The sequence below is a fragment of the Saccostrea cucullata genome, unplaced genomic scaffold, assembly GCF_032062105.1.
Source record: "Saccostrea cucullata isolate Sc308-1 unplaced genomic scaffold, CSIRO_AGI_Scuc_v1 ctg568, whole genome shotgun sequence".
NCBI classification, from domain to species: domain Eukaryota; kingdom Metazoa; phylum Mollusca; class Bivalvia; order Ostreida; family Ostreidae; genus Saccostrea; species Saccostrea cuccullata.
This window is the reverse complement of record NW_026933360.1, coordinates 421,715-449,350: the sequence shown is the minus strand read 5'-3', so window position 1 is coordinate 449,350 and position 27,636 is coordinate 421,715. Positions and strand designations below refer to the sequence as shown.

At 34.5% G+C, this 27,636-nt stretch overlaps 1 protein-coding gene across 1 annotated transcript in view; it reads left to right on the top strand.

The window, feature by feature from the left end:
- Nucleotides 1–27,636, top strand: part of LOC134238092 (uncharacterized) — a 381,131-nt gene that overhangs the window by 6,547 nt on the left and 346,948 nt on the right. Inside the window, exons 6-22 of the mRNA XM_062720218.1 lie at nucleotides 4,522–4,632; nucleotides 6,785–7,075; nucleotides 8,345–8,489; nucleotides 10,365–10,578; nucleotides 11,558–12,390; nucleotides 12,483–12,600; nucleotides 13,112–13,294; nucleotides 13,452–13,488; nucleotides 14,450–14,767; nucleotides 15,104–15,246; nucleotides 16,255–16,459; nucleotides 17,108–17,227; nucleotides 17,747–17,901; nucleotides 18,040–18,177; nucleotides 18,390–18,504; nucleotides 18,616–18,709; nucleotides 19,027–19,203. Of these exons, the coding sequence (XP_062576202.1) occupies nucleotides 6,865–7,075; nucleotides 8,345–8,489; nucleotides 10,365–10,578; nucleotides 11,558–12,390; nucleotides 12,483–12,600; nucleotides 13,112–13,294; nucleotides 13,452–13,488; nucleotides 14,450–14,767; nucleotides 15,104–15,246; nucleotides 16,255–16,459; nucleotides 17,108–17,227; nucleotides 17,747–17,901; nucleotides 18,040–18,177; nucleotides 18,390–18,504; nucleotides 18,616–18,709; nucleotides 19,027–19,165 (3,168 nt within the window). The 5' untranslated portion in view covers nucleotides 4,522–4,632; nucleotides 6,785–6,864 and the 3' untranslated portion in view covers nucleotides 19,166–19,203. The remainder of the gene's footprint in view (nucleotides 1–4,521; nucleotides 4,633–6,784; nucleotides 7,076–8,344; nucleotides 8,490–10,364; nucleotides 10,579–11,557; nucleotides 12,391–12,482; nucleotides 12,601–13,111; nucleotides 13,295–13,451; nucleotides 13,489–14,449; nucleotides 14,768–15,103; nucleotides 15,247–16,254; nucleotides 16,460–17,107; nucleotides 17,228–17,746; nucleotides 17,902–18,039; nucleotides 18,178–18,389; nucleotides 18,505–18,615; nucleotides 18,710–19,026; nucleotides 19,204–27,636) is intronic.

Here is a 27,636-nt window from a genome sequence, read left to right as displayed (position 1 = left end):
TAATGATATCCTTTTGCAGAATGAGCATGGTGATCATCAAAACCCAAGTTCTCTGTCTTTTGAGCGTCGTTTATTTCATGTGGCTAAAGTATGGGTGCCTTCACTTTATCATATCTGATATGTTTAAAGTCTAAAGTAAACGATATTTTATGGTTTTGATAATCATATTATTGTAAAGATATTTGTTTACTTTTCTAACTGTAAGTTGGGATCTTTCATATCAAATTGCTTAATAAAGGACACGTCTCTCACCCAGTTTGCTTTCACTGGGCAACAGAACAGACGTCATTTTTAAACATCTACCTTCCTTCACTTAAACAATCAATCCACTTAAAGACAAAACTGCTGACAAGCCTTTTGTCTTCAAAAACCGTATACAAATTATTATAAACTTCTACAAAGGAGTTTCCAAGATATACGTTTTACTTTACAGCCGTTCGTTTCTCAAATACGACTAAGTCAACCATTTTTTGTTACAAGTGATCTACTTTATGACGTCATTTACACATTGTGACGTCACAAACACGGAAAAAAGTTCCATTACATATGCTATTTACCGTCTTCCTTGGAAGACGGTATTGTATAGTTGAAGTTTTTTACAGTCTTCGGACTATGCACTTCCTCTCTTTTGTGATTGGTAGAAAATGCATGATGAGAAAATTTTCAATTATTTCATTGGTTGAAATGCTGTTCAAGGCAAGGGAGATAACTTTTTGATGATCTAATTTTCGTACGACTTAACAATTTTGCAAGATTTTCAATCTTAAAAAAAAATGACAAAACGAACAACAAAATCAGCAGTAATTAATTCCTAATAACATGATTTTTTGTATAGCAAAAAATAAAAAGATCTCTTTAACTTCATTATAAATAAAATTTGATTTTTATTGCTTGCAGGCTTTACAATTTGTTATTATTCTTTTCCCCTTTCTTGTTTGAAGAAGGAAATGGAATCAGCCGAGGTTTGCCGAAAGCTCTCGGCGAGTCAAAGTTTACGGAGATGACCGAGCGACAACCGTGGTAGGGCTAATGCCTGTAAAAAGCTAATGTAGAAATACAAAATCAAGAAATTCAAAAGAATTATACGGCCTGATAGGTGTAGATCAGTTTACAGTTTAAGATTGTTGCTAAAGACGGGAAGCTTTTTAAAAAAAGCTCTACTTGTTATACTCTATTCTCTGACCTTATTTATGGGCGCCGCCATGTTTGGATCACGTGACTTGACGCCATGAAGGTGCTGATAACGTCATAATTCGGTCATACTCAATGCAGTAACTTTTCTCCGTTATTCATCAATTTTTTGGCGTAATATACTTAAATACAAACACGCGTTCATATGAAGTAAAAGTTAACTGATTCATTCTTTGATTTGGTCTTATTTTTTTCTTCATTGTTCGTGTAATGATATGTTTTAAAATAAATAATGAACGATTGATTGTTATTGTTTTAAATGCAGAGTTGGTTATATTTCATCCGTATTTCAGCGGTTTAATAAATATTAAGCCGGGTTTTCTTTGAAATAAATTTTACATGTTGCAAGATTAAAAGGTAAAAACTTAAAAAATGTAAGAATATTATATCTTTTACACAGTGAGAGGGGGGGGGGGGGGGGGTCTCGAGTAAAATTATAACAGGTGCGTAGTAAAGCCATTTTGGAAAATAAATATGAGCATACAAATACAAACAAATGTACGACTGGAACTTTTTAAAATTCCTGTTTTCATTTCTGCGATGATTATTTTTCTAGTTCAGGTTATAAGCTGTACGTGTTAAATCAGTTATTCATTATCCATAGGTTCTCGTGGATATCTAGGATGTTTTAAAGAGGGGCGATAGAGTTGACGATTGATCCTCCTCTTTTAACTTACCCCTTCTCGTATTTTTTTTCACATTTAAAAAAATTCTGCGTGCCAAGGGCTTTAAATTAAATTTATTAATGACGACAAAATCTCTTCCAGGCCAGACACATCTACATCTGTCATTGTGAATATTTTTTGACTTAATTTTTTAGGGATACATGTGCATGGTTTCAATATTATTACAGGTTGATCATGTTGATCAAGCGGATCATTGATTTATTTAATGTATCACCTTCCCCTGCCTTGATATCCTTTCCATTTCAGGTTAAATTGCTATCGACGCCTGTATTATACCAGTATAACGATAAATCCAGAACTGATTTTAAAATTACTCCAATTTTCTCCGTTTTTCTTTTTTTTTGTAGTTTTTTTTATACAGCTTCATGTGTACTGGATTTGAGTTAAATGCGGTTGAAGTTTTAAGTTATTTATACATGTGTATTACAGTGTATATATCTCAGCATGCAAGTCAGTTTCATGCTCACGCAACGCTTATCTTTCCATTTTTTAAAAAGATTTTTTTCTTTCCTTAATGATTTCACACAACCAACATGTGTGCAATCATTTCATAAAAACGATGATCGTGTTTAATATTACAGCACACTCTAAAATAATATGAGGATTTTGTTTAAATTTTTCCTACTCAGATGTTATAAATGTAATATATGAAACTAAGTCATGTTTTGAAAAGGGGGGGGGGCGTAAAATGATTTTCTCGGCATGCGGGCTGTTCGTATACATGATTGTATATACGTCAATGGAAATTGTAATTAAAATCAGATAAAGAAGAATAGAAAGTATCTATTTTTTAGTATATCACTTTATAGAGTATTAAATAAATTAATATCCGCAAGGTAAAATTGGATAAATAACACGACGGTCGTCTAGAATAGATTTTCTCGACTGACATATTTTTTTTAAATGGTTAACACGAAATATTTTTTTTTAATTTGTTTCAATTTATTTGTTATTGATAATTATTTTTATTTAGTAAACCAGCACATGGTGTATAAAATTATATACTAAACGTCAAATAAAAAAGTTTCGGATACCTACGGGAGGTTAACTAATAAAATGAAATTGAAAACTTGATTTAAAAAACACACACGTGTATATCTTCTCTTGAAATTTATTAACTATACTAACATATTTTTTGCAGTTGTATCTCAGCATGTCCGACTTTGGAAAACAAAGAAAACAATGTATTTGTCACCCATTTATTTGTAGTGCTTACTTACACTCTTATCACAATTATCAGCACCGTAATGGCGGCCGACGACAACGCCGCCGTGTGACAAAGCGCGATAACTCTGTAAAACTTGTGAAAAAGAATCGTGTATAGAAAATGTGTATGACTATGTTTGCGAAATTTCATTGTGGTTTCGTCAATATAGAGATAGTTCGCGAATTTTTTTAACACCCCTCGTAAGTCACTTTCATCTACTTTAAAAACCTCATGGCTATACTAAGTATTGTAGATAAAAGGGACTCTGAAGTACAAGTATCACACTTTGTCTCTAAATTGTCAGTTAATTCATCTTGGGTTCTCAGAGTGTGTTAACCAAAATGTATCATAATTAAATGACCTACTTTTGGAATATCAAGACGATATCAAAATATACTAGATATATAGAGAATTCAAATAAAAGTGATTGGTTGTACAATATATGAGAAGACGATTCAAGGCCCTTGGGACTCTTGTTCTTAGTTCAAACTGTATACACAATGAAAGGTACTTAGACACAGATTTTAAGTTAATATTTTCTCTATAATATTACGACTTTTATATTCTAATAGCATTTCACACAAAAATTAATTAAAAATCTTATTTCATTTAAAAGTTATTAAAACTTTATTTTTTGGAGGGTTTGATTGACACATCCTTGCACTTTCACAAATTCTAACTTTATTCTTAATCCTTAATCCAAAAAAAGTTTTAATAACTTTTAAATGAAATAAGATTTTTAATTAATTTTAGTGATATGCTATTATAATATATGATTCGGGATATTATACAGAAAAGTGATTGGTTGTACAATATATGAGAAGACGATTCAAGGCCCTTGGGACTCTTGTTCTTAGTTCAAACTGTATACACAATGAAAGGTACTTAGACACAGATTTTAAGTTAATATTTTCTCTATATATATAATATTACGACTTTTATATTCTAATAGCATTTCACACAAAAATTAATTAAAAATCTTATTTCATTTAAAAGTTATTAAAACTTTATTTTTTGGAGGGTTTGATTGACACATCCTTGCACTTTCACAAATTCTAACTTTATTCTTAATCCTTAATCCAAAAAAGTTTTAATAACTTTTAAATGAAATAAGATTTTTAATTAATTTTAGTGATATGCTATTATAATATATGATTCGGGATATTATACAGAAAATATTAACTTCAAATCTGTGTCCAAGTACCTTTAATAAAAAATTGGAAGTTTTATAATTTATGTAAATGAAATTATATTAAAATCCTCTAAGTGTTCTCTCCTTTAATTCTTTAAAAACCATATATTGATTCATTTGATCGTTGTTCATTACTTAGGAAACACCTACCGCTAAATCGGCTTATGCATTGCTGCATCAGTAATTTTCAAACAAAGAGCATTTTAATATTGCTAATATTTTTATCATATCTGACTACATTGCAGCACTATGTGCTCACCATGATCCCTGTTTCCCTGGAGAATGCAGTGATTTAGAACATTGTCAGTGCACATCAGGTTTCACAGGACAAAATGGACTCCAAAGATGTAAATCATGTGAGTTTCAGTTTATTTTTACCGATTTTCAAAATTTTAAATCATACTTTTATTGAAATAGAAATAAAGCTATATGTATATATACACCTGACGGAGTAAAGTGTTGCTTTGTCTTCTGGTAAGAGCATTTGCTCTTGAGTCGCGAAGTAAGGACGTGGTCCTTACATCGCGGGTTCGAATTCAACTGTTGGACGCGGAGATCAGTCCTTCGGATGAGACCATATAGCACAAATGTAAACCTGCGATCGGCATCACTGATGCGATCGGCAACACCAATTGTTATAATCAACTAGATAAGCTTTAATTAAACAGTATTTTGTCCTGACTTCGCGATTTTCCTACATTTTTAACTTTTGAGATGCAACTAAACATGTTAAAAAAATCAAAGTCTTCTACATATTTAAAATCACCGTATCAGTTGTTAAAGTATTCCTTGAACTTGATTACCCTTACTTTACACATGAAGCTCGTTAAAGTGGTATTTCTTCTCAAGTATAACCGACAATCTAATAGGCACATTTGCAATCTCTAATAATTATTCCTTAATCAACCCGTCTCAATAAAAGAATTAAAGATAATCTGGGAAATCTGTTTGACCCATTTCTTATAAAGTTCATAAAAAAATTAAAATCAGTTTTGTCGATTTGCTCTGATTTCGTTACGCCATGATTTTGCCATATTTTGTCAAAAATTAGGAACACCTTTTGTCACTTATATTACTTGGGAGCCTACATGTCTTGGTATTGAATTTTGATTAAATCGCCAATATACACTATATCTGAAACCACCGGTTCAAATTTAACACATTCATATCAATCATTTATACATTTTCCCTTAATGAAAGGACAAGATAGGGTAAGGTTCCTATTTGGCCCCCGATTTTGGGTGTCTTTCAGAATGATCCAAAGTTTATCCATAAAAAGCTGTTGTCACCCCTGCCACAAAATGAGTATTGGTTCTAAGATTTAGAATATACAGAGGTCACAGAGAGGTCAGGAAATAGGTCAATTTTCGATTTTTCTCATTTTTATGCAAATTTTCATCGATTTTACAGCACATTTTGTTTCGGAAAACATAGAGCACAAGCTTGCCTATCTACCAAATTTATATATTTTGTACACTAGTATCAGATGCAGTTTATGTGTAAAAATCTCAGATAGGCAAGCGTGTGCTCTATGTTTTCCGAAGAGAAAAGTATCTCAAATATGATGAAATTCCACCAACATTGAGAAAATTCTGGAAAATGTCCTACTTCTGCATCCTCTAGTGGCTTCCATGTAAGCTTTGAATCTTAATTAGTGGTTGTTTTAAAGTAAGCACCAATTTAACTTCTTAACTACAAACTATCACAATTTTATCAAAGTTCTGGTTTTACATCAAATAAGGGGCCAAATTCGGCCGTTACCCTATCTTGTCCTTTAACATGTAGCAAATTTACGCTTTTTTTTAGCTCACCTGAACTGAAAGCTCAAGAGAATTTTTTTTATCAAATATTGTTTGTCTGTCCGTCGGTAACCTTTTTAAATTTTCGACCATGGTTGATAATATTTATATGGAACCATCATCAGGTAGTGTACATTCAATTTGTGCAAATCATGACCTCCGGAGTAGGGCGGGGCCACAAGCTCCGAACAAGCTTTCGAAGATCCTCATCTTAAGAGCAGCAAGGCCATGATTTGTTGTATTTGTACGGTAGTACACATCTAAGTTTGTTCAAACTCTCACTTGAGTTATTCTTGAACCTCCTCGAATCATGCCAATCAGTCATCATATAGATGCGAGACTTGATAAAGTCAAATATCACAAACCAAGAAATCGTACCACCTGGATCTGAACTCGAAATGACAAAGAAGATGAATATGGTGGGATACTGGTGAGCTGTAATCGCCGTTTAGTCAGTTTACATAAGCATTCAAGTGCATTTGCGGCTGTTCAGATATCAATATTAGATAGATGTATTATAAGCATTTATTGTCTTAATTTTACTCAATATTAGTAAATCTAGAAAAACAGCTTGATGCGATTAAATCGTGGAAATGGCGTCATTTTTGTGTGATCCTTAGATAGGTTTTTGGTAGATGAATGGTCACTAAACAGAGAAAAAAAATAATTTCAAATAATAAAAGACATTTAACGACTTTTTTAATTTCAGTTGAAGCTGATAATACAGCAATAATTACTAAATGTTCGGCATTCCTCGCCAATATAGAGAGAACAGGCAAAAAGCGAGAGATGTATCGATTTATGACGGACTCCTCTGAGCCTAATTCTACGGAGGTCGACATGCTTTGGTTAAGCCAGAAGGACTATAATTATATAAATGCAGATTTTATGGCAATTTACACTCCACCTGAAATTACAACCCAACCAGAGTATGTAGACGAGTTTGAGTTTGGAATCGTCGGTGGATGGCTGCAGTTAGATCTTACTAAAGTGGCTCGAAGTAAGTTTTATAATTCTTCTGATGTATTTTTGTCGAAAAACGAGTTTTTAGCTCACCTGAGCCGAAGGCTAAAGTGAGCTTTTCTGATCACATTTTGTCCGGTGTCCGTCTGTCCGTCCGTCTGTCTGTCTGTCTGTAAACTTTTCACATTTTCGACTTCTTCTCAAGAACCGCTGGGCCAATTTCAACCAAACTTGCCACAAAGTATCCTTGGGTGAAGGGGATTCAAGTTTGTTCAAATGAAGGGCCACGCCCTCATTCAAGGGGAAATAATTGGGAATTAATGAAAATTTAGTGGAATATTTTAAAAATCTTCTTCTCAAGAACCACTGTGCCAGGAAAGATGAAACTTATGGGGAAACATCCTCAGGTAGTGTAGATTCAAGTTTGTTCAAAAATGGCCGACCAAAGTTTTACATAGAAATATATAGGAAAATTCTTTAAACATCTTCTTCTCAAGAATGACAAAGCCATAATTCATCATATTTATATGGAAGCATGTTCAGGTAGTGTAGATTCAAGTTTGTTCAAATCATGACCCCCGGGGGTAGGGCGGGGCCAAAATTGCTGACCAAAGTTTTACACAGAAATATATAGGAAAATTCTTTAAAAATCTTCTTCTCAAGAATGACAAAGCCATAATTCATCATATATATATGGAAGCATGTTCAGGTAGTGTAGATTCAAGTTTGTTCAAATCATGACCCCCGGGGGTAGGGCGGGACCAAAATGGCCGACCAAAGTTTTACATAGAAATATATAGGAAAATTCTTTAATAATCTTCTTCTCAAGAATGACAAAACCATAATTCATCATATTTATACGGAAGCATGCTCAGGTAGTTTAGATTCAAGTTTGTTCAAATCATGACCCCCAGGGGTAGGGCGGGGCCAAAATGGCCGACCAAAGTTTTACATAGAAATATATAGGAAAATTCTTTAATAATCTTCTTCTCAAGAATGACAAAGCCATAATTCATCATATTTATATGGAAGCATGCTCAAGTAGTGTAGATTCAAATTTGTTCAAATCATGACCCCCAGGGGTAGGGCGGGGCCAAAATGGCCGACCAAAGTTTTTAAAGATATATATAGGAAAATTCTTTAAAAATCATTTTCTAAAAAATAGCAAATCCATGATTGGTCATGGGACTACTTTTGGATTTAAACTTTACAATAAAAAGCCATTTTCTACTCTTTCCTACCCTTAGTGCTCAGGTGAGCGATGTGGCCCATGGGCCTCTTGTTTTAATTGTAACTATCTTTTTAGACGCATCAAGTAAAGCATATGTCAGCTTAAATAGTACGACTTATCCATGCCCTAATCAGCCAGGCTCGATGAATCCAAACACATCAGTATATTCCTGCAACGTTACTCACTTTGACTTTGACCGACTTCTGGAGGACGGCGATAAGTATATATACTTGAACTCCAATGTTTCTACAGTGTGTTAATTCTAGATGTTTAGTGGAAACATTAAGTTTAGTAACGTTGAATTTTTATTATTTGTTAGTCTTAGATCTGTGTAAACTCAGTCGAGTGTTCAGTCTTAAAAAAGAAACGTGTAATTATTAAACCAAGAGTGATTATGCGTCTTTGCCGACATTTAAAATTCGACAATTTAATATTAATCAAAATATTATATTTTGTCTCGACAATAAACTTCTCTGTAAAGTTCAATCACACAACGAATTACTTGTTTACTATCAGAGATATTAAATATCTTCACATTAAAACTCAAACATAAATAGCATTTCTTATGTATTGTATAAAAAAAAGAAATCAAAGTTATACGGAAAATCAGGTTATAACTTAAGGGGGCCGACTGGGGTTTCCATTGCGCATTTCTTCGCGCATCCTAGTAACAGGAAACATTTTTACTGTTTTAAAACACCTCTTTCACATGATTAACAAATTACGGGTTGAAATACTTAATTAAAATTCTATATAACTGATATTTTTAAAGGTTTTTAAGCTGATAGGTAGATTGACATCTGAAAGTGTGCGTTTTGACGTTATGATAAACTAAAGATCCTCAAACATTCATAAAAACTTTTCAAAACAATTAATTTTAAAAATAAGCACTTGAAATTTAAACAATAGAAATTTCATATTCTCTCAATCATTTATATAATTTTTGTTTTAATCATTTGTATCTGTCATGTTTTGTAGTATTCCATAAAAGCATGGAAATTGAATAAATTTTTAGATGACGACGGCATATTTATGTGTGTTTCGCATATAATGTATTTCAAAATGGCCACTTTCTTGTATAATCTTATAGCAAATGTCCCTGTATTTTTGAGACGGTTCATTAAAAATAGCTGAATACCTGATCGGTAGGTTTTCCCGAAACTTGGCATGTATACTGAAGTCACTGTATTAAGTTACATATGGTATCAAATTAAAGTTCTCTTTTGTAGTTCTCACACAAAGTCACAAACTCCTGTCGACTATTTTAATTTTAGTATTTTAAATTTTATACCCCCGTCATCATTGGCGGATCCAGAGTGGGGGTTCCTGGGGTTGGAACTCCCCTTTTATTTTCTGCCAAGTGGTAAGAGAGAGAGAGAAAGAGAGAGAGGATAAAACGTTTTCCGAGAATAGATATTTGTACGTCTAACTTATGTATTGAATAGATAGTTTCTCACACATTTAGTTTCCTCAATTCACCTTTATTATTACCTTTATTAAATGAGAGAATGGAAGAAAATAGTCTACTTATTTTTATATATCTTATATATGATACGTTACATGTGAGATTTAATTTGATACTTCCGCTATCTTTGGCCGTGTTGGGTATATATGTACTCTTCGGAAATGCTGCAAATCCATTCAATTTCAAGGCTACAGTAGTTTTTGAAACCTGTTTGTTTGTTTTTTTTTTATTCGGACTGGGAGTACCTTTTCAAAGAAAAAGGGACGTAAACAAATTTATTATTTACCACAACTTAAGATCTTTCCATACGTGTGTATGAATATTTGCTTGACAATGTGTATGGGGGGATCAGGGGGGTTAGAGGGACACAAGCCTGGAACCCCCCCCCCCTTCAAAATGGCTGGATCCGCCCCTGGTCATTAAATGTCCGAGGCGTATATTAATAGTGTTGCTGGTACCTTTTCCATCATTCAGTCTTCATTTACTTTCCGTTCAATATCTCGGCAACAGTTGCATATATTCAACGCGCTTCATGAATCATACTTATGTGATATATAACTGTGTGATTTAACCACCATTACTCACACAGAATTTAAAAATATTTCTAAATTATTTATTATTATTTTGTAGTTTAACAATAACCGTTATTGCCCAAAGTGGAGGATATCGGAAACTGAATACATCGTCAACAACATCATTAACAACATCATTTAAAGATCCCTTTATTGGCCGCAATTCTAGTAAATCAATGATGTATCGCTTTGACTTTAGAAACCCTTATCACTGTATCTTAGAGACTGGATGTTCCTCCAAAGCATTCACTGTTAACAAAGATATTACCAAGGTAATATACATGTATATTTCTTTTTTTGGAATTTACTTACATAGTTCGGTAACCGTTTGATTATCCTTCTTTTAAACACAACTGAAAAAATCGATTTATTATAAAAATGATTTTACTCATGTGTATATATATCTTTATTATCCTGCAACTACCCGTGTGGCGCAGTGGTTAGAACGTCTGCTCTAGAATCGCGAGGTAAGGAGTCAATCCTTACGTCGTGGGTTCGAATCCCACTGTGGGACGTGGAGGCCGGTCCTTCGGATGAGACTGTATAAACCGAGGTCCCGTGTCGCAGTAGGTGCTGGCACGAAAAAGATCCCTCCCTGCTCAATGGCCCTGAGTGCCGATTATAGGACAAAATTTGCAGCTCTCCACCGGCAAGTGGTGGCGTCTCCATATGAGTGAAAAATTCTCCAGAGGGACGTTAAACAATATACAATCAATCAATCAATCCTGCAACTACCCCTTGCATTGACCTAATAAATGTAACCTAATAAACCAAAGCTTTATCCGGTCACTGCCCTAATAAAGCCTGCCTCGTGCATGTGTTCCGACGTTCTAAAGGCATTGTGACGTCATGTATATTGCAATGTTTACGCCATGGCGTCATAGTTTCAACTGCAGAGATGTGCCTAAATCTGTCGAAAATAGCTAGTTTTGGACGTTCAAATGTAAAGAATATGTTGCAGGATAAACAAAATACATGATAACTGTCTTGAAATATGAGCGATATTTGGGCTCGGGTCGAAAACGTAAGAGGGCGAGGCTTGCCGAGCCCTCTATCACGTTTTCTTACCCTCGCCCAAATATCGCTTATATTTCAAGACAGTAACCATGTATTTTATATTTACAATAAATTATTTAAATGAAATTTTACATATGTACTTCTCCATATATTGAAATTCCATATGCCTTACTTACACATGTAAACATATACAGGCGAAAACATGTTAAACGTATTTTATTGTTGATGTACTAGAAACCGATTCAATTCTCATGGGACGGCTGGACTGATGTTCTTTCTGGAATTGGAAAATACACAATTCAAGAATTCTTACTGCAACCGAACCAGAATATAAACCCAAATTTAACAGAACCAGATCCTTGGAGCCCTACACAGACCTTTACTTTAGACAAATCAGAAAGAACCTTTACTTATACCCCCAAACAGCCAGGGATGTACTCTTTCATACTGAACATCGTAGACAGAGCGAATAACTCAGAATATGCAAGAACTCTTGTCCTGTACGACAATACGTCATCAATCACAAAAGAAGCAGCTTTTCCAATGATTTCAACAAGTGCCGTAGAAGAGACAAATTATCAATGGCAAAATAATTTAAAGAATAATATATCGATATCCTGGAAAGGACACTTCAGAAACGTATTACACGAGAATGAAAAACTTTTGATACCTGTGTCTGAATATAAAAATTTCGATCATGATAAAAAGTTTCAAAAACGTGTACTTCCTAAATTAGATGACAATAACGGTGAAAGAACACTGAAGCCAATACTGAATATTCACGGAATCGTCAAATTTGAATACCAGTTTGCTCATGCAAACCAAGGAAATCAAACTCCGTCAAGCTGGCGACCCATTGATGACTTAACAGAAACTGTAACGTTCAATATTTCTAGACGTGATGGAGATGGCTTAAACGTCTGGGTCAAAGCCACTGACGTTCTCGGAAATGAAGGATTTGATCTTATGCATGTTTACTTCGATGAAACCCCACCAGCACCTTTAACACCTGATGATGTTATATTCTTACCAAATCTAAAGAATTCTACATTCCCTTTTACAAGTCGGTAGGTTTAAGTTAATCTTTCTTGTCCCATTTTAGATTTCATGAAGCTGTTAAGTCAAGATGAATTTTTTAAATACATAAATTGATTTGCAGCTTACTCGTAAATACGCTTGATCGAAATAGTGGAATTCACAAAATTGACTGGACATTCTCGTCAAATCAGACGGGGGACCTTTTCAAATCTGGCTCTATGCCGGGAAACATAACAAAAGTAAGACTTCACGTTGTTTTCAGATTGTGTATAAATAAAATATTTCATGAAGCTCTCATTATTTTAATTTCATTAAGTTGTTCTGAAAGTAATGTCACACTACCATCAAGTCTTAAATAATCAAGAGTTAGGTCACCTAAAAATTGTTTGGTTTTCCCTTTCTGGACCGATTGACAAAAAAATTGGGGGGAATATTATCGTCCATCAACCGATCCGTTTTTCATCCTCAGGAAGAGGGCAAACAAACATTTTATTTTTTTAAATGTATAATATCCCTCTGATAAGAAAGATAACGTTCAAATGATATTATTCCATCAAAATCAAGGAATTCTTTTACCAAAGTCAGAATCATTATGTAGTCAACTCATTCAAATTTGAACTAGGGTACAAACCTTAAATTCTGTTGCCATATTATTATTTTTTATTCATAACTGATAATAGTTTGGCTAAATATATTCATACTTTCTGCAATGATGCAGATTATATAAAGACCAATTATGTTAATTTATAGGAAACCTTGAGATTTAAGGAAGGATATGAAGTACCTATGGGAGACAACTTCTACTACAGCCATTACCTGGACATAGATAACTGTTGGATGGTGGTCCCAAAAGAATCCTTCCGAAACGAATCCATCAAACTGAGTCTAACTGTATATAATAGAGCCATGGAATCCACAACGTATATGAAAATGGTACATATGTTCATTGTACAAATTACTTGGTGAAAACATTTTAATTAACAAAAAATGATTTTTTTAAGAGTAATTAAAGGAATTTATTCATATCAATTCAACTTCAACATAAATTATACTTCTTTTTTTGTTCATAAATGCAAAATCATAATTTCAGCTGTCAAACTTGGAATCTCTTGACGGGATTGATGAATGTAAGTTTTATTTTTGAGAGAATTATAATTAACGTCGACAGACTAGTATCATGAAGGATGTGGACATAACGAACAGCAATCAAGATCAAAGTCCATAAAACAATACAAAATAGGAGCAGATCAAACATGGACCTCCAAAACATCAGAGATGCGATCAGGTGCCATGTTTAGAACAACAATTTAAGGTTAATTAGCTCACATGAGCCGAATGCTCAATTGAGTTCCTCTGTTGAAAAAGTCGTCGTAAATCTTTTTACAGTGTCATCATCTACAATTTTATCTCCTCCACTAGAACCACATCGCCAATCTTAACCAAACTTGGCACAGAGTATCTTTGGGTCAAAGGGATAAATTGTTTTCCAAATAAAGGATCCAACTTTCTTCCAAGAAAAAAATAACACCTAAAAAAAATGGCTGTGTCATTAAAAAAAATCTTCGCAAGAACCACTGGACAAGAAAAGATCAAAAATTTTGCAATAGCTTTTTGACATGGTGGAGATTCTATTTTTTTTAAATCATGACCGCTGTATGATTAACTAGCATGTTCCCTTAGCTGTCACTATTTTTTCCAGAATTTTGACCAACGGTATAGATAGCACGCTTCATGAAATATACCTACATGATAAATCTGTGTGATTTACACACCAATAACTCACATAAAACTTAAAAACATTTATATTCATCGTATACGGAAAAATGCTAAAACATTTTTTAAAAAGCCAAGAGCTAATATCGGCCTTTCAGTGATGAAACCGTAAGTTTTTTAAAATTAAAATTAATAGGGATAATTTTTGAAAGATTTATGAAATGAAAATTTTATGTGACATTCCTCCTTAATTAAATAATGATCACGATTTTAAATTGTACATAAATCTCTAAACGCAACCCTGTCCAAACCCTCAAAAATAGTTTGTGTCTATTACTTAAACTGTTTGATTGATTATCTTACTACAAATTGTAGATTCAGGACCGACAAATCTCCACATAGAGAATACATACGACAATGGTGTTCGTTTGAGGTGGACAGTCACGCCTAGCTGTTATGAGAGGACCAGGATTATTGTCCTTGTTGTAGCAAAAGATGGAAAAACCTACACCCGTCTAGTTGATAAGGATGCTGATTACTTTGATCTCACGGGTCTGGATGCTGAAACAGTCTATAATTTATCCTTCGTCACAGCATACGCAGCACAAAAGAGTGATCCGGTTTATTTATCATTCCGAACAACCGAATCACCGGCTGCTTTGACTGCTGGAGGAATCGCGGGAATTTCAATCGGTAATCTTAAAAATAATATAGAATAATTTCTGTTGAATCAATTCAATGTAATAACAGTATCACAGATTATATTTCACTGAAAAATTTACACAAGCATATAAATGCACATTCTTATTTTAAAATATCTAAACTGGCGAGAGCTAATGGCAAACATTTTTTTTCCGAAAACATTTTCATAGAATATATACCTCAATATATGTAATTCGTAAAAATTTAATTTCTGTCGTAAATACCAAAAAGAAAAAAATTCTCTCAAAACACAGTTTCTTAAATAGTTTGTTTTCTGCAGTTTTACACTGTAAGAAGATGTTTCATTGTGATAATCCTGATTTTCAGTAATGATTCTATTACTCGGAATCATTGTTGCTGGTGTGATAATGTGGAGGACAGGCCGGTTAACGGTGGCTAAGCAGAACATACAGAGGAGAGTCACGGTGGTCAGGGAGAGGATACAGAATCGATTCTCAGCTTCACATTTTGTAAGTTCATGCTCTTAACGAGGCTGAGTCGAATGAATTCCACCCTAGGGATTTAGAAAAAAAAATCGTTAATTAATTTTTACTGTTATATTTGTTGTTTTAAGATTAAAAATCGTAATACATGTTTACCACCCCGATTTCTCAGGGGGCTATTTCAAAAGTTGTCAAATTTTACTATTGGACTCTATGGAAATTTGTTGGAAAAGCACCAAAATATCATATTTTCCCATATTTTTTTGTATTCCTGCCCTAGAGATCTCTCTTTCAGTCAAGTAAATGAAAGTTATCGTAAATGCATTGTAGTTAACAAATTATGAAATTTTAAAAAAAAGTTGACCATCTGCATCCACATGTAGGTTGATCTAGGTATTAATTACAAAGTTTATTTTTTTCGACGACGAAAACTCTTAAATTGCTTTATTGCGGTATAAATATATATCGGTGGTGCAGGTGAATTTACTTTGGTTGAGAACAGAAAGTTTAGATTGATAGTATTTTCTTTTGATGTTTTGTCATCAGTTTTTAGTACAATATTCATGGACGTCTTGAACATATACATGTAAGCTAGTCATGTGTCATTCTTCAGGGTCGTGCATTGCTTAGAAAATCGGAAAACAATGACGTCGTGAGAGCCATTTCAGCGTTTTTTTCCTCATTATTGCGTAAAATCACATTTTCAGACCAGAGGGCGTCACAGATGTTAATTTTACATTAAAATCGTAATATTTGGAAAATGTGTACTGTCGCATTTATGACTGCATTAAATTAAAAAGCTGCACAAAGGCAACCCATGATGTTTTTTTTAATATTAAAATTATTTAAGTCTTAATTTAGTACGAAACAACCCACTGTGTTTTTTTAAACAAAATTAAAGACGACGGCAACGAATTTTGACATCTTTGAAGACATATTTTAAAAAACCCAGGATGCTATCATGCTGGAATAAATATTTTGAATAATTTTCATTACAGAGAAAAGTGAATAACGTGTATTTCTTTAACATTTTAGAATATGACGTACGAAGACCAGGATGACATATACTTGTATGGAGGAAAAGAATTTAACACCTCGGACGATTATATAATTCCACACAGTTCTGTTGTTTTGGAAACCTTGCTAACAAGCGGACGGTTTGCTGATATTTATAAAATCAGATATCATCCTCAAAATACCACATCACGAGGGGATAAGTATGTGGCCAAAGTGCTGAAAAGTAAGTAATAATGAAAGTTTGCAAAATGATATACAAAAAATACCTAAGTCAAAAATAACGAATACATTGCAGGCAGTTTGTTTGTTATATTTCACGATAAAGAATCCAAACAAAGCATGTTATGAAGCAATACATGTATACCCTCATCACCTGCATAAGGAGTTTATATCTCACTTGAATCGATACGCTAGAGCATGCTCTACGTAAGAACAATTTCTAAAACGAGGTAAATTGTTGACAAACATGTTGAAGAAACAAGAATATCAGTAAAGACATTCAAGTAATCATTTCGTAAATTCTATGGTCGACACAATGACCTTGACAACAAATACAATTTATCATTGAGTTAAATGCTGACTGACGTTTTTCATACTTATTGTTAGTCCATTATTTATACACTGAATTGACGACAGATTTCTTCCGTTACTTCCCGATCATGACATGGAGCACACGGCGGGTGTGACCGCAGGGCAGGGGGTGCTCACTCCATGGCACCTGATCCTACCTCTGATGTTTTGGAGGTCCGTGTTTGCTCTGCTCCTATTTTGTATTGTTTTATGGATTTTTGAACTTGAATACGGTTCCTTATTTGCATATTATGCTTCATTCGTTTATTGTTTACATTTTCTTCCTTTTTGGCTTCTTTAGATGGATACACTGAAGAACAGCAGATAAGCATGCGGGCCAAGATAAATTTCTATGCTACCAAAGTTGGAGAACATACCAATATTTTACACTTTTATGGGGCGGTTTTCGATGACATGGCTCGTAAGAATCTTTTGAGAATTTATTTACATATTTTTCTACAGAATATATATCTTTTAAAATGAAAGTTGTACTTGATATACGGTAAGTATTTTATGCTCGTTCTGATAGAGAATCTTACAATTTGTACATGTAATACGTTCAGGAGTTTGATATTTGAGTGGAAAATTATTCGAGGTGGCGATGTCTTCAAATATTTTTCTTGTCAATCGTGTAACAAGGAGTTGGTGTGATATCTAAAATTTCTTTAGAACTTTAACTCCATATAATTCGCTGATTTAGTGGCTCGCACAAAGTTACAGGATAAGTAATATGATCGTAGGGTGAGAGGGGGGGGGGGGGTAGTGTATTCTTGTGTGCATGATAGATGTGACAAAATTCGAAATCGAGTGTTGCCTGATTTATGTGCTTTTTGAGAGGCAATGTTTCGCTTTTTGATACCTTAATTCATTTATGGAATAAGAAAATAAAATAAAAACTTGTATCTGTACAGTACATTAATAGAACCATCTTTTTCCACAGTTGGTCCATACATGGTACTTGAATACTGCGAACTGGGTCAATTGAATACATGGTTGCAAGAGCAAAAATCTAGTGCCAACGAAGAAACATCTGAGCAGCTTTGTCGAATTGTTTATGGAATTTCGAAAGGAATGCTTCACTTTGAAAACAGAAAAGTATTAATTTAGGTTTTTGTTACGTCGAGTGTGTAATTTTTTTTCCACCTAGGATGCGTTCAAGTATTTTATTACCCTTTTAAATCCAGATTATTTTTCCTTGTTCTTGAAATCGATGAATATTTTTTTATTTTCAAGTTGGTTCATAGAAGACTTGCGGCTAGGAATGTGCTTCTGAACAGTGAACTGGAGCCAAAAATCTACGGATTTTGTCCGCAACAACAGACAACAGAAGGCGATCACAAAGACGATGATGGTGATGTAAAAGAGGACAAAGTGTGTATTTATATAATTAAAACATATAATTATTATAGGTTCGGTTCTTTAAAATTAAAGTAGACGTTAATAAATCAAATTTTAATAATATTAATATTATAACAAATGTAACCCTTTCATTTGGGGATGGATATACCCCCCCCCCCAAACACCCACCCCATGCAGATATAGACGTCAAAGTAAACAAAGGTGTATATAAATTTTCTTTGTAGGAGCGTATTCCTATTAAGTGGGCAGCTCCAGAATGTTTAGTGTCCATGAAATATGCGACACCCAAAAGTGATGTCTGGTCATTTGGTATCGTTTTATGGGAAATTTTCAGCTTTGGTATGCTTTATATTATACATAAAACAGAAATGTTTGTTAATGTTACTTGTAAATTGTTTTCATCAAGCGAAAATAGTTCTTTAATTAAATCTGTTGAGCTAAATATTCTAGGTGATGTTCCATATCCCGGTGTAAGAAGCAGAGATGTTCAGATGCACCTGAGAAACGGAAACCGAATGAATCGTCCTGAATTCGCCAATGATTTGTAAGAGCCTCTTTTTATTCTTATATCAAGCACTAAAACTTTTAAAAAATAAATCAAACTTATCAGCTATTTCCTTTAAATCTCATAAGCTTATTATAATCATTAATATTTTAATTTTTTAAAAATAAATTTCGAAACAATATTAAAGATGATTTTTCCCCAAGGAAAACTATGTTCAGTAAGAGTCCAAATTGTTTAATTTATGTTATTTGTTACTTAAAATATGGAAGAGTTTTTCCAAACTTCTTATAGTATTTAAATTTAGGCACAATTACCAAAATCTTTAATACAGATATGTTCTTTTTTACTTCATGTAGCTACTATAATTTGATGAAACAATGCTGGCAGAGGAAAGCAAAACAACGACCATCTTTCAACGACATCACGGCAGAAATCGGAAAAACCTTCAACACCGTTCCCTCGGATGATTTCTACTATTACTCGGAAAAACAGTGATGGTCTTGCTAATCTGTCAACTGGCCTTTGGGACATGACAAAAAAAAAACCTGATTACATGTAACAGCATGTAATATTTTAACATTGTTTTTTATTATTATTATTTAAATACGCAATTATTAACCAAAACTTTTCATCAAAGTGACATTTTATTTCAGGAATTTATGCTGGAATTAAAATTATAATTGTATTGTACAATTTAACTGATTACTTTTTCACACTAACACACTTCACATTTATGTTGTGGTAGATATTTTTCTTAATGCTCTTTACCCCTACTGTGTCAAAAATTTCGAAGATGAAATTACTCAGTCTTTAAATATATGTTGCAAACATGGTAACAACTATTTCCAAATACAATATATAGTTGTACATTTATATCTAGAAATCTTAAGTTTGACACATTTTAAAGTATTTCTTTTTTCAAACATATTCACAAAAACCCTTTTTTTAGTTAATTCTGAAAGTTATGTGATGATTTTTGTAAATAAATAACTTGTACACTGATTATTCACATATGTATAAATTGTGGAATTGTTTTATTAATGCTTTCTCTAGTGTTTGTCTTTCAATGTTTATTTTCTCGTTTTATTCGTTGCCATACTTTAACTTGGAATTAATCATTAAACTTTACTCCAAAATTCTTTGAGTTAGCGACTGTACATGTATGTGAAGTGTATAGAAGTGATAGACAACTTACGAATGATAACTCTCTAAAGTAAATTACTATAGTCTTTTCATAATGGAGAAGACATAGTGATGTGAAACTGTCTGGAATTGTTTCGATCGACCAAACTAAAGGAAATCTTATAATAAAAAAAACTATTCAGATTATAAGTAGAGGTACTGGGAGCTCACTACCCCCCCCCCCCAGCCTCCCATATGATTATAATGGGAAAATGCATGGTTTACTCAGAGAAAGCAGAAATAAGTGTCAGATAAGAAAGTAAAATAGGAGGGCCACAAAGGCATTATCTAACAAAGAAGTTTTGAAAATTTCATTACATTTATTCAAGGATATAGGAGGAGTTGTGGATAAGAGATAGGTACCCTTCAATATTATAGAAAAAAGGCAGGTCATTGTTTTGCAATGGAAAACCCGAAAGATGTGTTCGATCAAAAATGAAAATAGGAGATGCTTTGTCGTTCCGTGAGGAACATAGGCCATCAACAACTGTCCTCCAACGAACACGATTTTGGGCTGCTCTGGCTGCATCGTGCCAGGTCATATTCTGTGTCCTTAGCTCCGACTCCGAGTCACGCCTCCAGGTGTTTCTAGGTCGTCCTCGTTTTCTTTTGCCCTGTGGGTTCCAAGTCAGGGCCTGGCGTGTGATGCTGGATGGTGACTTCCTTAATGTGTGTCCAATCCAGCGCCACTTCCTCTGTCTTATTTGTACCTCCATTGGTTCCTGTCCTGCTCTCATCCATAGTTCTTCATTTGAGATCCTATCAGGCCATCGGATGTTGAAGATGCGCCTGAGACAGGTGTTGTAAAATGTCTGGATCTTCTGCAGGGTAGCTTTAGTCATCCTCCACGTCTCTGCACCATACAGTAGACGGACTTTACATTGGCGTTGAGGATCCGCAGTTTGGTGGTAGTACGTATGCTCTTTGAGGCCCAGATGTTCTTTAAAATGGTGAATGCAGTCCTAGCCTTGCCAATTCTTGACTTGATGTCGCAGTCTGTGCCACCGTGTCTGTCCACCACACTCCCCAGGTAGATGAAGGATTCAACTTCTTTGATGGCCTCACCACCAACTGTGACTGGTGTTTGGACAGTGGTGTTTACCTTCATCAATTCTGTCTTTCTCAAGCTAATTTTGAGGCCCGTTCCTGCCGATGTTGTTGCAAGGTGGGTTGTTTTATCCTGCATCTGATTTTGGTTGTGTGAAAAGAGAGCCAGGTCATCTGCAAAATCAAGGTCGTCCAGTTGCGTCAGGAGTGTCCACTGTATGCCATTGTTCCTGCCTGCTGTGGTTGTCCTCATGATCCAATCAATGACCAAGTGAAAAAGAAATGGTGACAGCAAGCAACCTTGTCGGACTCCTGTCTTGACCTCGAAACTCTCAGACATCTGGCCAGCATGGGTAACTCTGCATATCATGCCTTGGTTGGTGTTTCTAATCAGGGAGACTAGCTTCTCTGGTACTCCATAGTGCCTCAGTATCTTCCACAATGTCTCTCGGTCTACGCTGTCAAATGCTTTTTCGTAGTCGATGAAGTTGACATATAGGGGAGACTTCCACTCCAGTGATTGTTCTATAATGATGCGTAGACTGGCTATCTGGTCAGCACATGATCTGTTGGCTCTAAAACCAGCCTGTTGGTCACGGAGCTTTGGGTCTACTGCCTCTTTCATTCTCTCGAGAAGTATTCTGTTGAGGACCTTGCCAGGCACTGATAGGAGCATGATCCCCCTGTAATTACTGCAATCTCTCAAGTCTCCCTTCTTTGGCAGCTTAATAAGGATGCCTTCTTTCCATTCTTCTGGGATGTTCTCTTCTTCCCAGATCTTGTTGAAAAGGTTGTATAGGATGTTAATGGCTGTCTCTGTATCAGCTTTGATCGCTTTTGCTGGTATCTCATCAGGCCCTGCCGCTTTTCCATTTTTAAGTTTATTAATTGCTCTCCTGATCTCTGTCTTTGTTGGCTTGTCACAGTTTATCGGGAGGTCTGTATTGGCTGGTTGAATGTCCGGAGGTGTTTCTGGTGATGGTCTATTTAATAGTTCTCTGAAGTGTTCTACCCACCTCTTTAATTGTTCTTCTGTTGTTGTAAGAGTTTTCCCGTTTTTGTCCTTCACTGGCTTGTCTGTTTGCTGGAACTTGTTGGCAAGCTTCTTTGTTATCATATACAGTTCTTTCAAATTTCCTTGTCCCGCTGCTTCTTCAGCTTGTTTGGCCAGGTTGTCGATGTAATCTCTTTTATCTTTCCTGATGCTTTTCTTAACTTCTTTATCTGTGGCTGTGTAGTCCTCTTGAGCTTTTGTCTTTGCTGATCTTGTCCTGCTTGTATTCAGCACTGCTTTCTTTTCCTTCCTCTCCTCCACTTTCCTCATGGTATCACCAGAGATCCACTCCTTGTGCTGAGTTTTTCTTCTGCCTAGGACTTCCTCGCATGTGCCTTGCCATATTTCCTTGATGTGCTGCCATTGGGTCTCAATGTTGGTATCGTTGTTTTCTGGCTGGTCTTGTAGTAGCTGGAATCTATTTGACAAGCTGAGTTGGAATGCTGTCTTTACTTCCTTTGTTTTGAGGGCACTCACGTTGTAACTTGTCCTCCTGTTTGTTATGTTGTTGAACTTCTTGAGACGTAGCCTTAATGCCGTCATCAGCAGATGGTGGTCTGATGAAATGTCTGCTCCTCTTATCACCATGACATCTTTCCATGCTCTTTGAAATTTCTTGTTGATGCAGATATGGTCGATCTGGTTCTCTGTAACATGGTCAGGGGAACTGCATGTGGCCTTGTGAATTCTTTTATGAGGAAAGATGCTTCCTCCTATTACCAGCTGGTTTAGTGAGCATAGGTCTGCAAATCTCTCACTGTTCTCATTCATGTAGCCCAGTCCAAATGTGTGCCCATGACTTCATTGTAGCCTGTGTTGTCACCTCCAATTTTTGCATTGAAGTCACCCATGAGTACTGTCATGTCTTTCTTGCCTGTTTTATCTAAGACTGCCTGTAGTTGTTGGTAAAAGGCATCTTTCTTTTCCTCATCAGCGTCATTTGTGGGGGCATAACATTGTATGATGTTTAACTTGATCTTGCTTTCCTTAGTATTGAACTTGGCTGTTATTATCCGGGAGTTGACAGGTTCCCATCCGATGAGAGCACGTTGTGCCTCCTGGGATAGCATGTATAATGACGTCACATTTTTCCATTCCAGTACTACCACAAATAGACTAGGCCTCTAACATAGGTTGGCAACCTGCTTGAAAGCATACTTTTTGTTGGATGTTTTACTGCGATAGTTACATTTTTAACCAAAGTTTTCACACTCGTCTTTTGTATCAGTAAATAGCTTGCTGGGTAGCTGTATGGGGACAAACCATTGTAATACATAAGTTTGATTTTGTTATCAAATTGGTGGTTTTTATCCTTGAAAAATGAGTTGCTCTAATAAACGCATCCATGTCTAATGGCATTCAAACACGTCTTTTTGGCAAGGCGTTTCAAGTCATTTCGTTCATAAGCAAGTAATGCCGAGATGTCCACACTTTGGGACAATTTTTCCTATACTGGGTCTTATATAATGACATCCTGAACAGCAAAGGGGGTCTCGGAAGGCGACATATTTCTTAAAAGTACAATACTCCCAGAGCTTGTTATTTTAGAACTGCATGTCTTTCGAATGCCAGAAGAAAAATTAAATTAGAGTTTTCGTAAAATGATGAATCGTCAAAAAGTGATAATCTGTTTTTAAAAATGAAAATTTACTATATACTTTACATACATTGTATAAATATATATTTTAAAGGAAAAAACAAGAGAAGCTCGTATCAATTGATCTACTAGTAGCACATGTACAATAGAATAATGGATAAGTATTATTTAGGCATGGTAATTAAAATACCCATTATATCATTTTGAGAATGTAACTCCTGGATAACCCCGATGTTTATATTGAAAAGTAATTCATTAATCCAAGAAACTGACAAATTAGTCAATAACCGATTTCTCTGGTTTTATAATTACCTTTATTTTATGGTGAGGTGTCTGGTTACTTTATAAAGTACAATTTGTCGACATGAACTAACGAAGGAGGGAGGTAATTTACATAGCATGAACGAGCATCAGTTGGAGGTCAGAAGCATTTTACAGTCTCATTTTCATCCAAAACAATGCTAAAGAAAATGTCATAAATTTGGTTTAAAAGCAAAGACATATTTTATTGCAAATGACCCATTTACTGTAGAGATAAAGATGAGAATAGTCCGATTTCTTTATTGAAGATGTCTGCATTAAAATCATGCTGAGAAAGAATACGTAGAGAATGAATAACAGATACAATTCGGAATCTATACAGAGCATTATCATACTGATTAGGACTAATTAAGACATGAAAAGGTCGGGTCAATTGAGAGACTTGGGTGACCTTTTCTATCACGATGTTGTGTCATTTAATTGGTCGAACACTTACCAGTCTCCTTCGCTGGAGCAAATAAACTAAATGTAACGTGTATTTATGGCTGAAATAAATACATGATTCCGTTGGGCAGTTTAAATCTTATAATTTCCAAAACATCTTCGACCTCTCAGACACCCAGGTTCAGTAATCCAGCAATCAAATTTCTGAAAGATTACAAATATGTAATAGGCTTGAAATCCATGTAAAATAATTTGGTTTAATTACTTACAACATATTCACAACTTGCATATTAATATCTAGCTGCAGAACTGTAACTGTCCGAGAGCTACGGATCCAAGCGTTGTAAAAACCTTTCGATTTACGCCGACGATTTTTTTGTCGCTACTTCAGGTATTTATTTCGTGTAGTTTAAGCTTTCTCTGGCTTTTAGAATGGTATCCGATAATAATTCATATATTTAACTGTTATATTTGATACTTTGTTTACCTTTTAACGGTCCGAAACAGTCCTATATATAGTTTTGTAAATATCTGTTTAAAAGAGTTCAATTTCGACGTCCATAATTAACCACAAACACCCATTTGTTAGCGTTGAGAGGTACACGTAAATAAATGATCAGGAATTGAAGTTGAATGTATGATTAATTATTAAATACCATGCATTTAAAACTATTTTCAAACCTGGGGAAAGTATAAAATACACGAAAAAATACCCAAAGTGAGCGACAAAAAATTGTCGGCGTAAATCGAAGGTTTTTACATGCTTGGATCTGTAGCTCTCTACTTTATCTGTCCGATTTATCTCAAGCAGAGAGCTACAGTTCTGCAGCTAATTAATACCAAAATCCATAGTATTGACACGCAATTACCTGCATGAAATATAATTCTTTATAGCTGTTGGTTTTTATAAACATTAAAATTTCATCTAAAATTAGGCTTTCTTGTAGAGACTTGGAAATGCTATGTCTCTAGTCTGGGATATCAAATACAAGACACCATATAACGCTTTAATGCTCACTCAAATCAGGAATTTCTTTCATTTCTTTCCCAACTCATGATCAAGAAAAAAATCATACGACACTAATATATTGAAACTGCAATTGTGTAAAGAAGATTAAAACATCGAATAACCTGGAAATCATCAAGGTAAATGGCGTGAAATACAAAAGCTCGACCAAAGTCCTATCAAATAAATCGAACTTGTAAGCATATAATAATAGTAAATATTATCCATAATCAAAGAGATTAAAACTTTCAAAGCGTTACGGATTTTTCAAACCAAGGTATCAGCCTGCAATTGATACTTGATCTTATCACAATTACCAAGCTTTTAATTTCAATGAATGCTTAATTTTCAGCCTTTTAAAGCCTAACACGATTTTTTTTTAATATATTCTGATCGTTTTATCTTTCCTTTGACAGTTTAATCCCTTTAGGATCAACTCCTTATTCTTCGACTCTGAGTGCAAACGCTCCAATCACTGCGCAACTCGGGCTACCCAAAAGCAGACTTAATAAGGAAAATTCAACAATCATGAACATCAAGAAGAGATTGTGAAAGTTAAGGCTTTTCCGAAGTAAGCCAACCCCTGGGTCGAGATCAAAAGCTCTTTCAGCGTTGTTACTCAATGGAAAGTTTTTGTCACAAGTGTAAACATCTACATAGATGTATATAGGCGAAATATTATCAATCGAACAGTCATTTCCTTTCAACATGATCTATCCTATTGAGCTTGAAATAAAATACATGTATATTATACAGAATATGTAGTAATATTCCACTATCACCTGCTTATAGTGTTCATGTTTAACAACTTATATATTGCTGAAAAGCTTGCAATAAATACGATCATTTTTTAATGTCTCAATTGATTCTATAAGCAAGAGCTTGCTCAACGTAGGAACAATTTCTATAAGAAGAAAAGTTATTTACAAACAAGCTAATGAAACAAGAATTAATATCAGCAGTCTCGGTTAAAGTCAATATTTCGTAAGTACATGTATGATGGTCGATACAATGACCTCGTCAGCAAATACAATCTATCATTAAGTCAAATGCTGACTGACACATCTGTTTCATACTTGAATATTTTACTTGGAAAGGACGTTAAATGGTATTTTAACAACCAAACTCCAAGATAAACATGATGATTTTAACTTTTCTATCCTCAACTTCCCTTACATATGTTGCAACATACCTTCATCACCTGCATACGGAGTTTATATATTTCAGTTGATTCGATACGCAAGAACATGCTCTACGTATGAACAATTTCTTAAACGATGTAAATTATTGACAAACAATTGGATGAATTAACAAGAGCATCAGCAGTCTCGTTTAAAGTCATTATTCGTAAGTTCTGTGGTCGATACAATGATCTTGTCAGTAAATACAATTTATCATTGAGTCAAATGCTGACTGACGTTCTTCATACTAATTGTTAGTCCATGATTTATACACCGAATTGACGGATTTTTCCGATATTTCCCGATCATGACCAGGAGCACACGGCGGGTGTGACCGGTAAGCAGGGGATGCTCACTTCTCCATGGCACCTGATCCCACCTCTGATATTTTAGAGATCCGTGTTTGCCATGCTCCTATTTTGTATTGTTTTATTGACTAAGTGCAAAGTTATAATTTAATTTCATTACATAAACTAAAATTAAGATAGCTAAAAATTAAAGAGGCGTGACCTTGACATACACGGAAACTACGAATCGATAGATACAACCTTAGTTTTTTCGGCACTTGTATTGTGCAGTCTTTTCTTGCGGTTTAATTGTCATATCTTTGCTATATATTCATAATTTTCACAAGTCTTTCTCTGTATGCTACAGATATCTTAAAAGAAACACATGATTTTGACTCATAGTGTTACTTTAATTGAATAAAAGAAAGAAAAAGAGAAGACGGAGAAATGATTAAATACAAGCCAAAACAGCTGAACTACGATCTATACTAGCACTGAACTTTTATAAACTTTAAAAATAATATTTTAAAAAAGGTTTAAAGATGCATGTAAATGTCCGAATCAAAGAATAGTGATCTTTAACCATAGGATATGGAGATTATAAGCTCAAAATAATAAACAGAATTAATCCTAGGCTTAGACAGTTAACGCATTTTACACAAATATTGAAATTAATCGTGGTAATCAGAATATTAATTGTTTCATTTAGTAGGATACATTATTGTAATAAGATTATCAGAACCAATATTTTAGATCATCAATCAACAGCCTAAATCACTAGATTGCATTTAAGTCATCGACAAACCCCGAAAGATATCAATTCGTTGTTTTAGGGATACATTATGTTGAAAGCTAGAAGGACTGGGTCAATGAGCTCTTATTTGACATATTGAGCTTTGGATTTCAT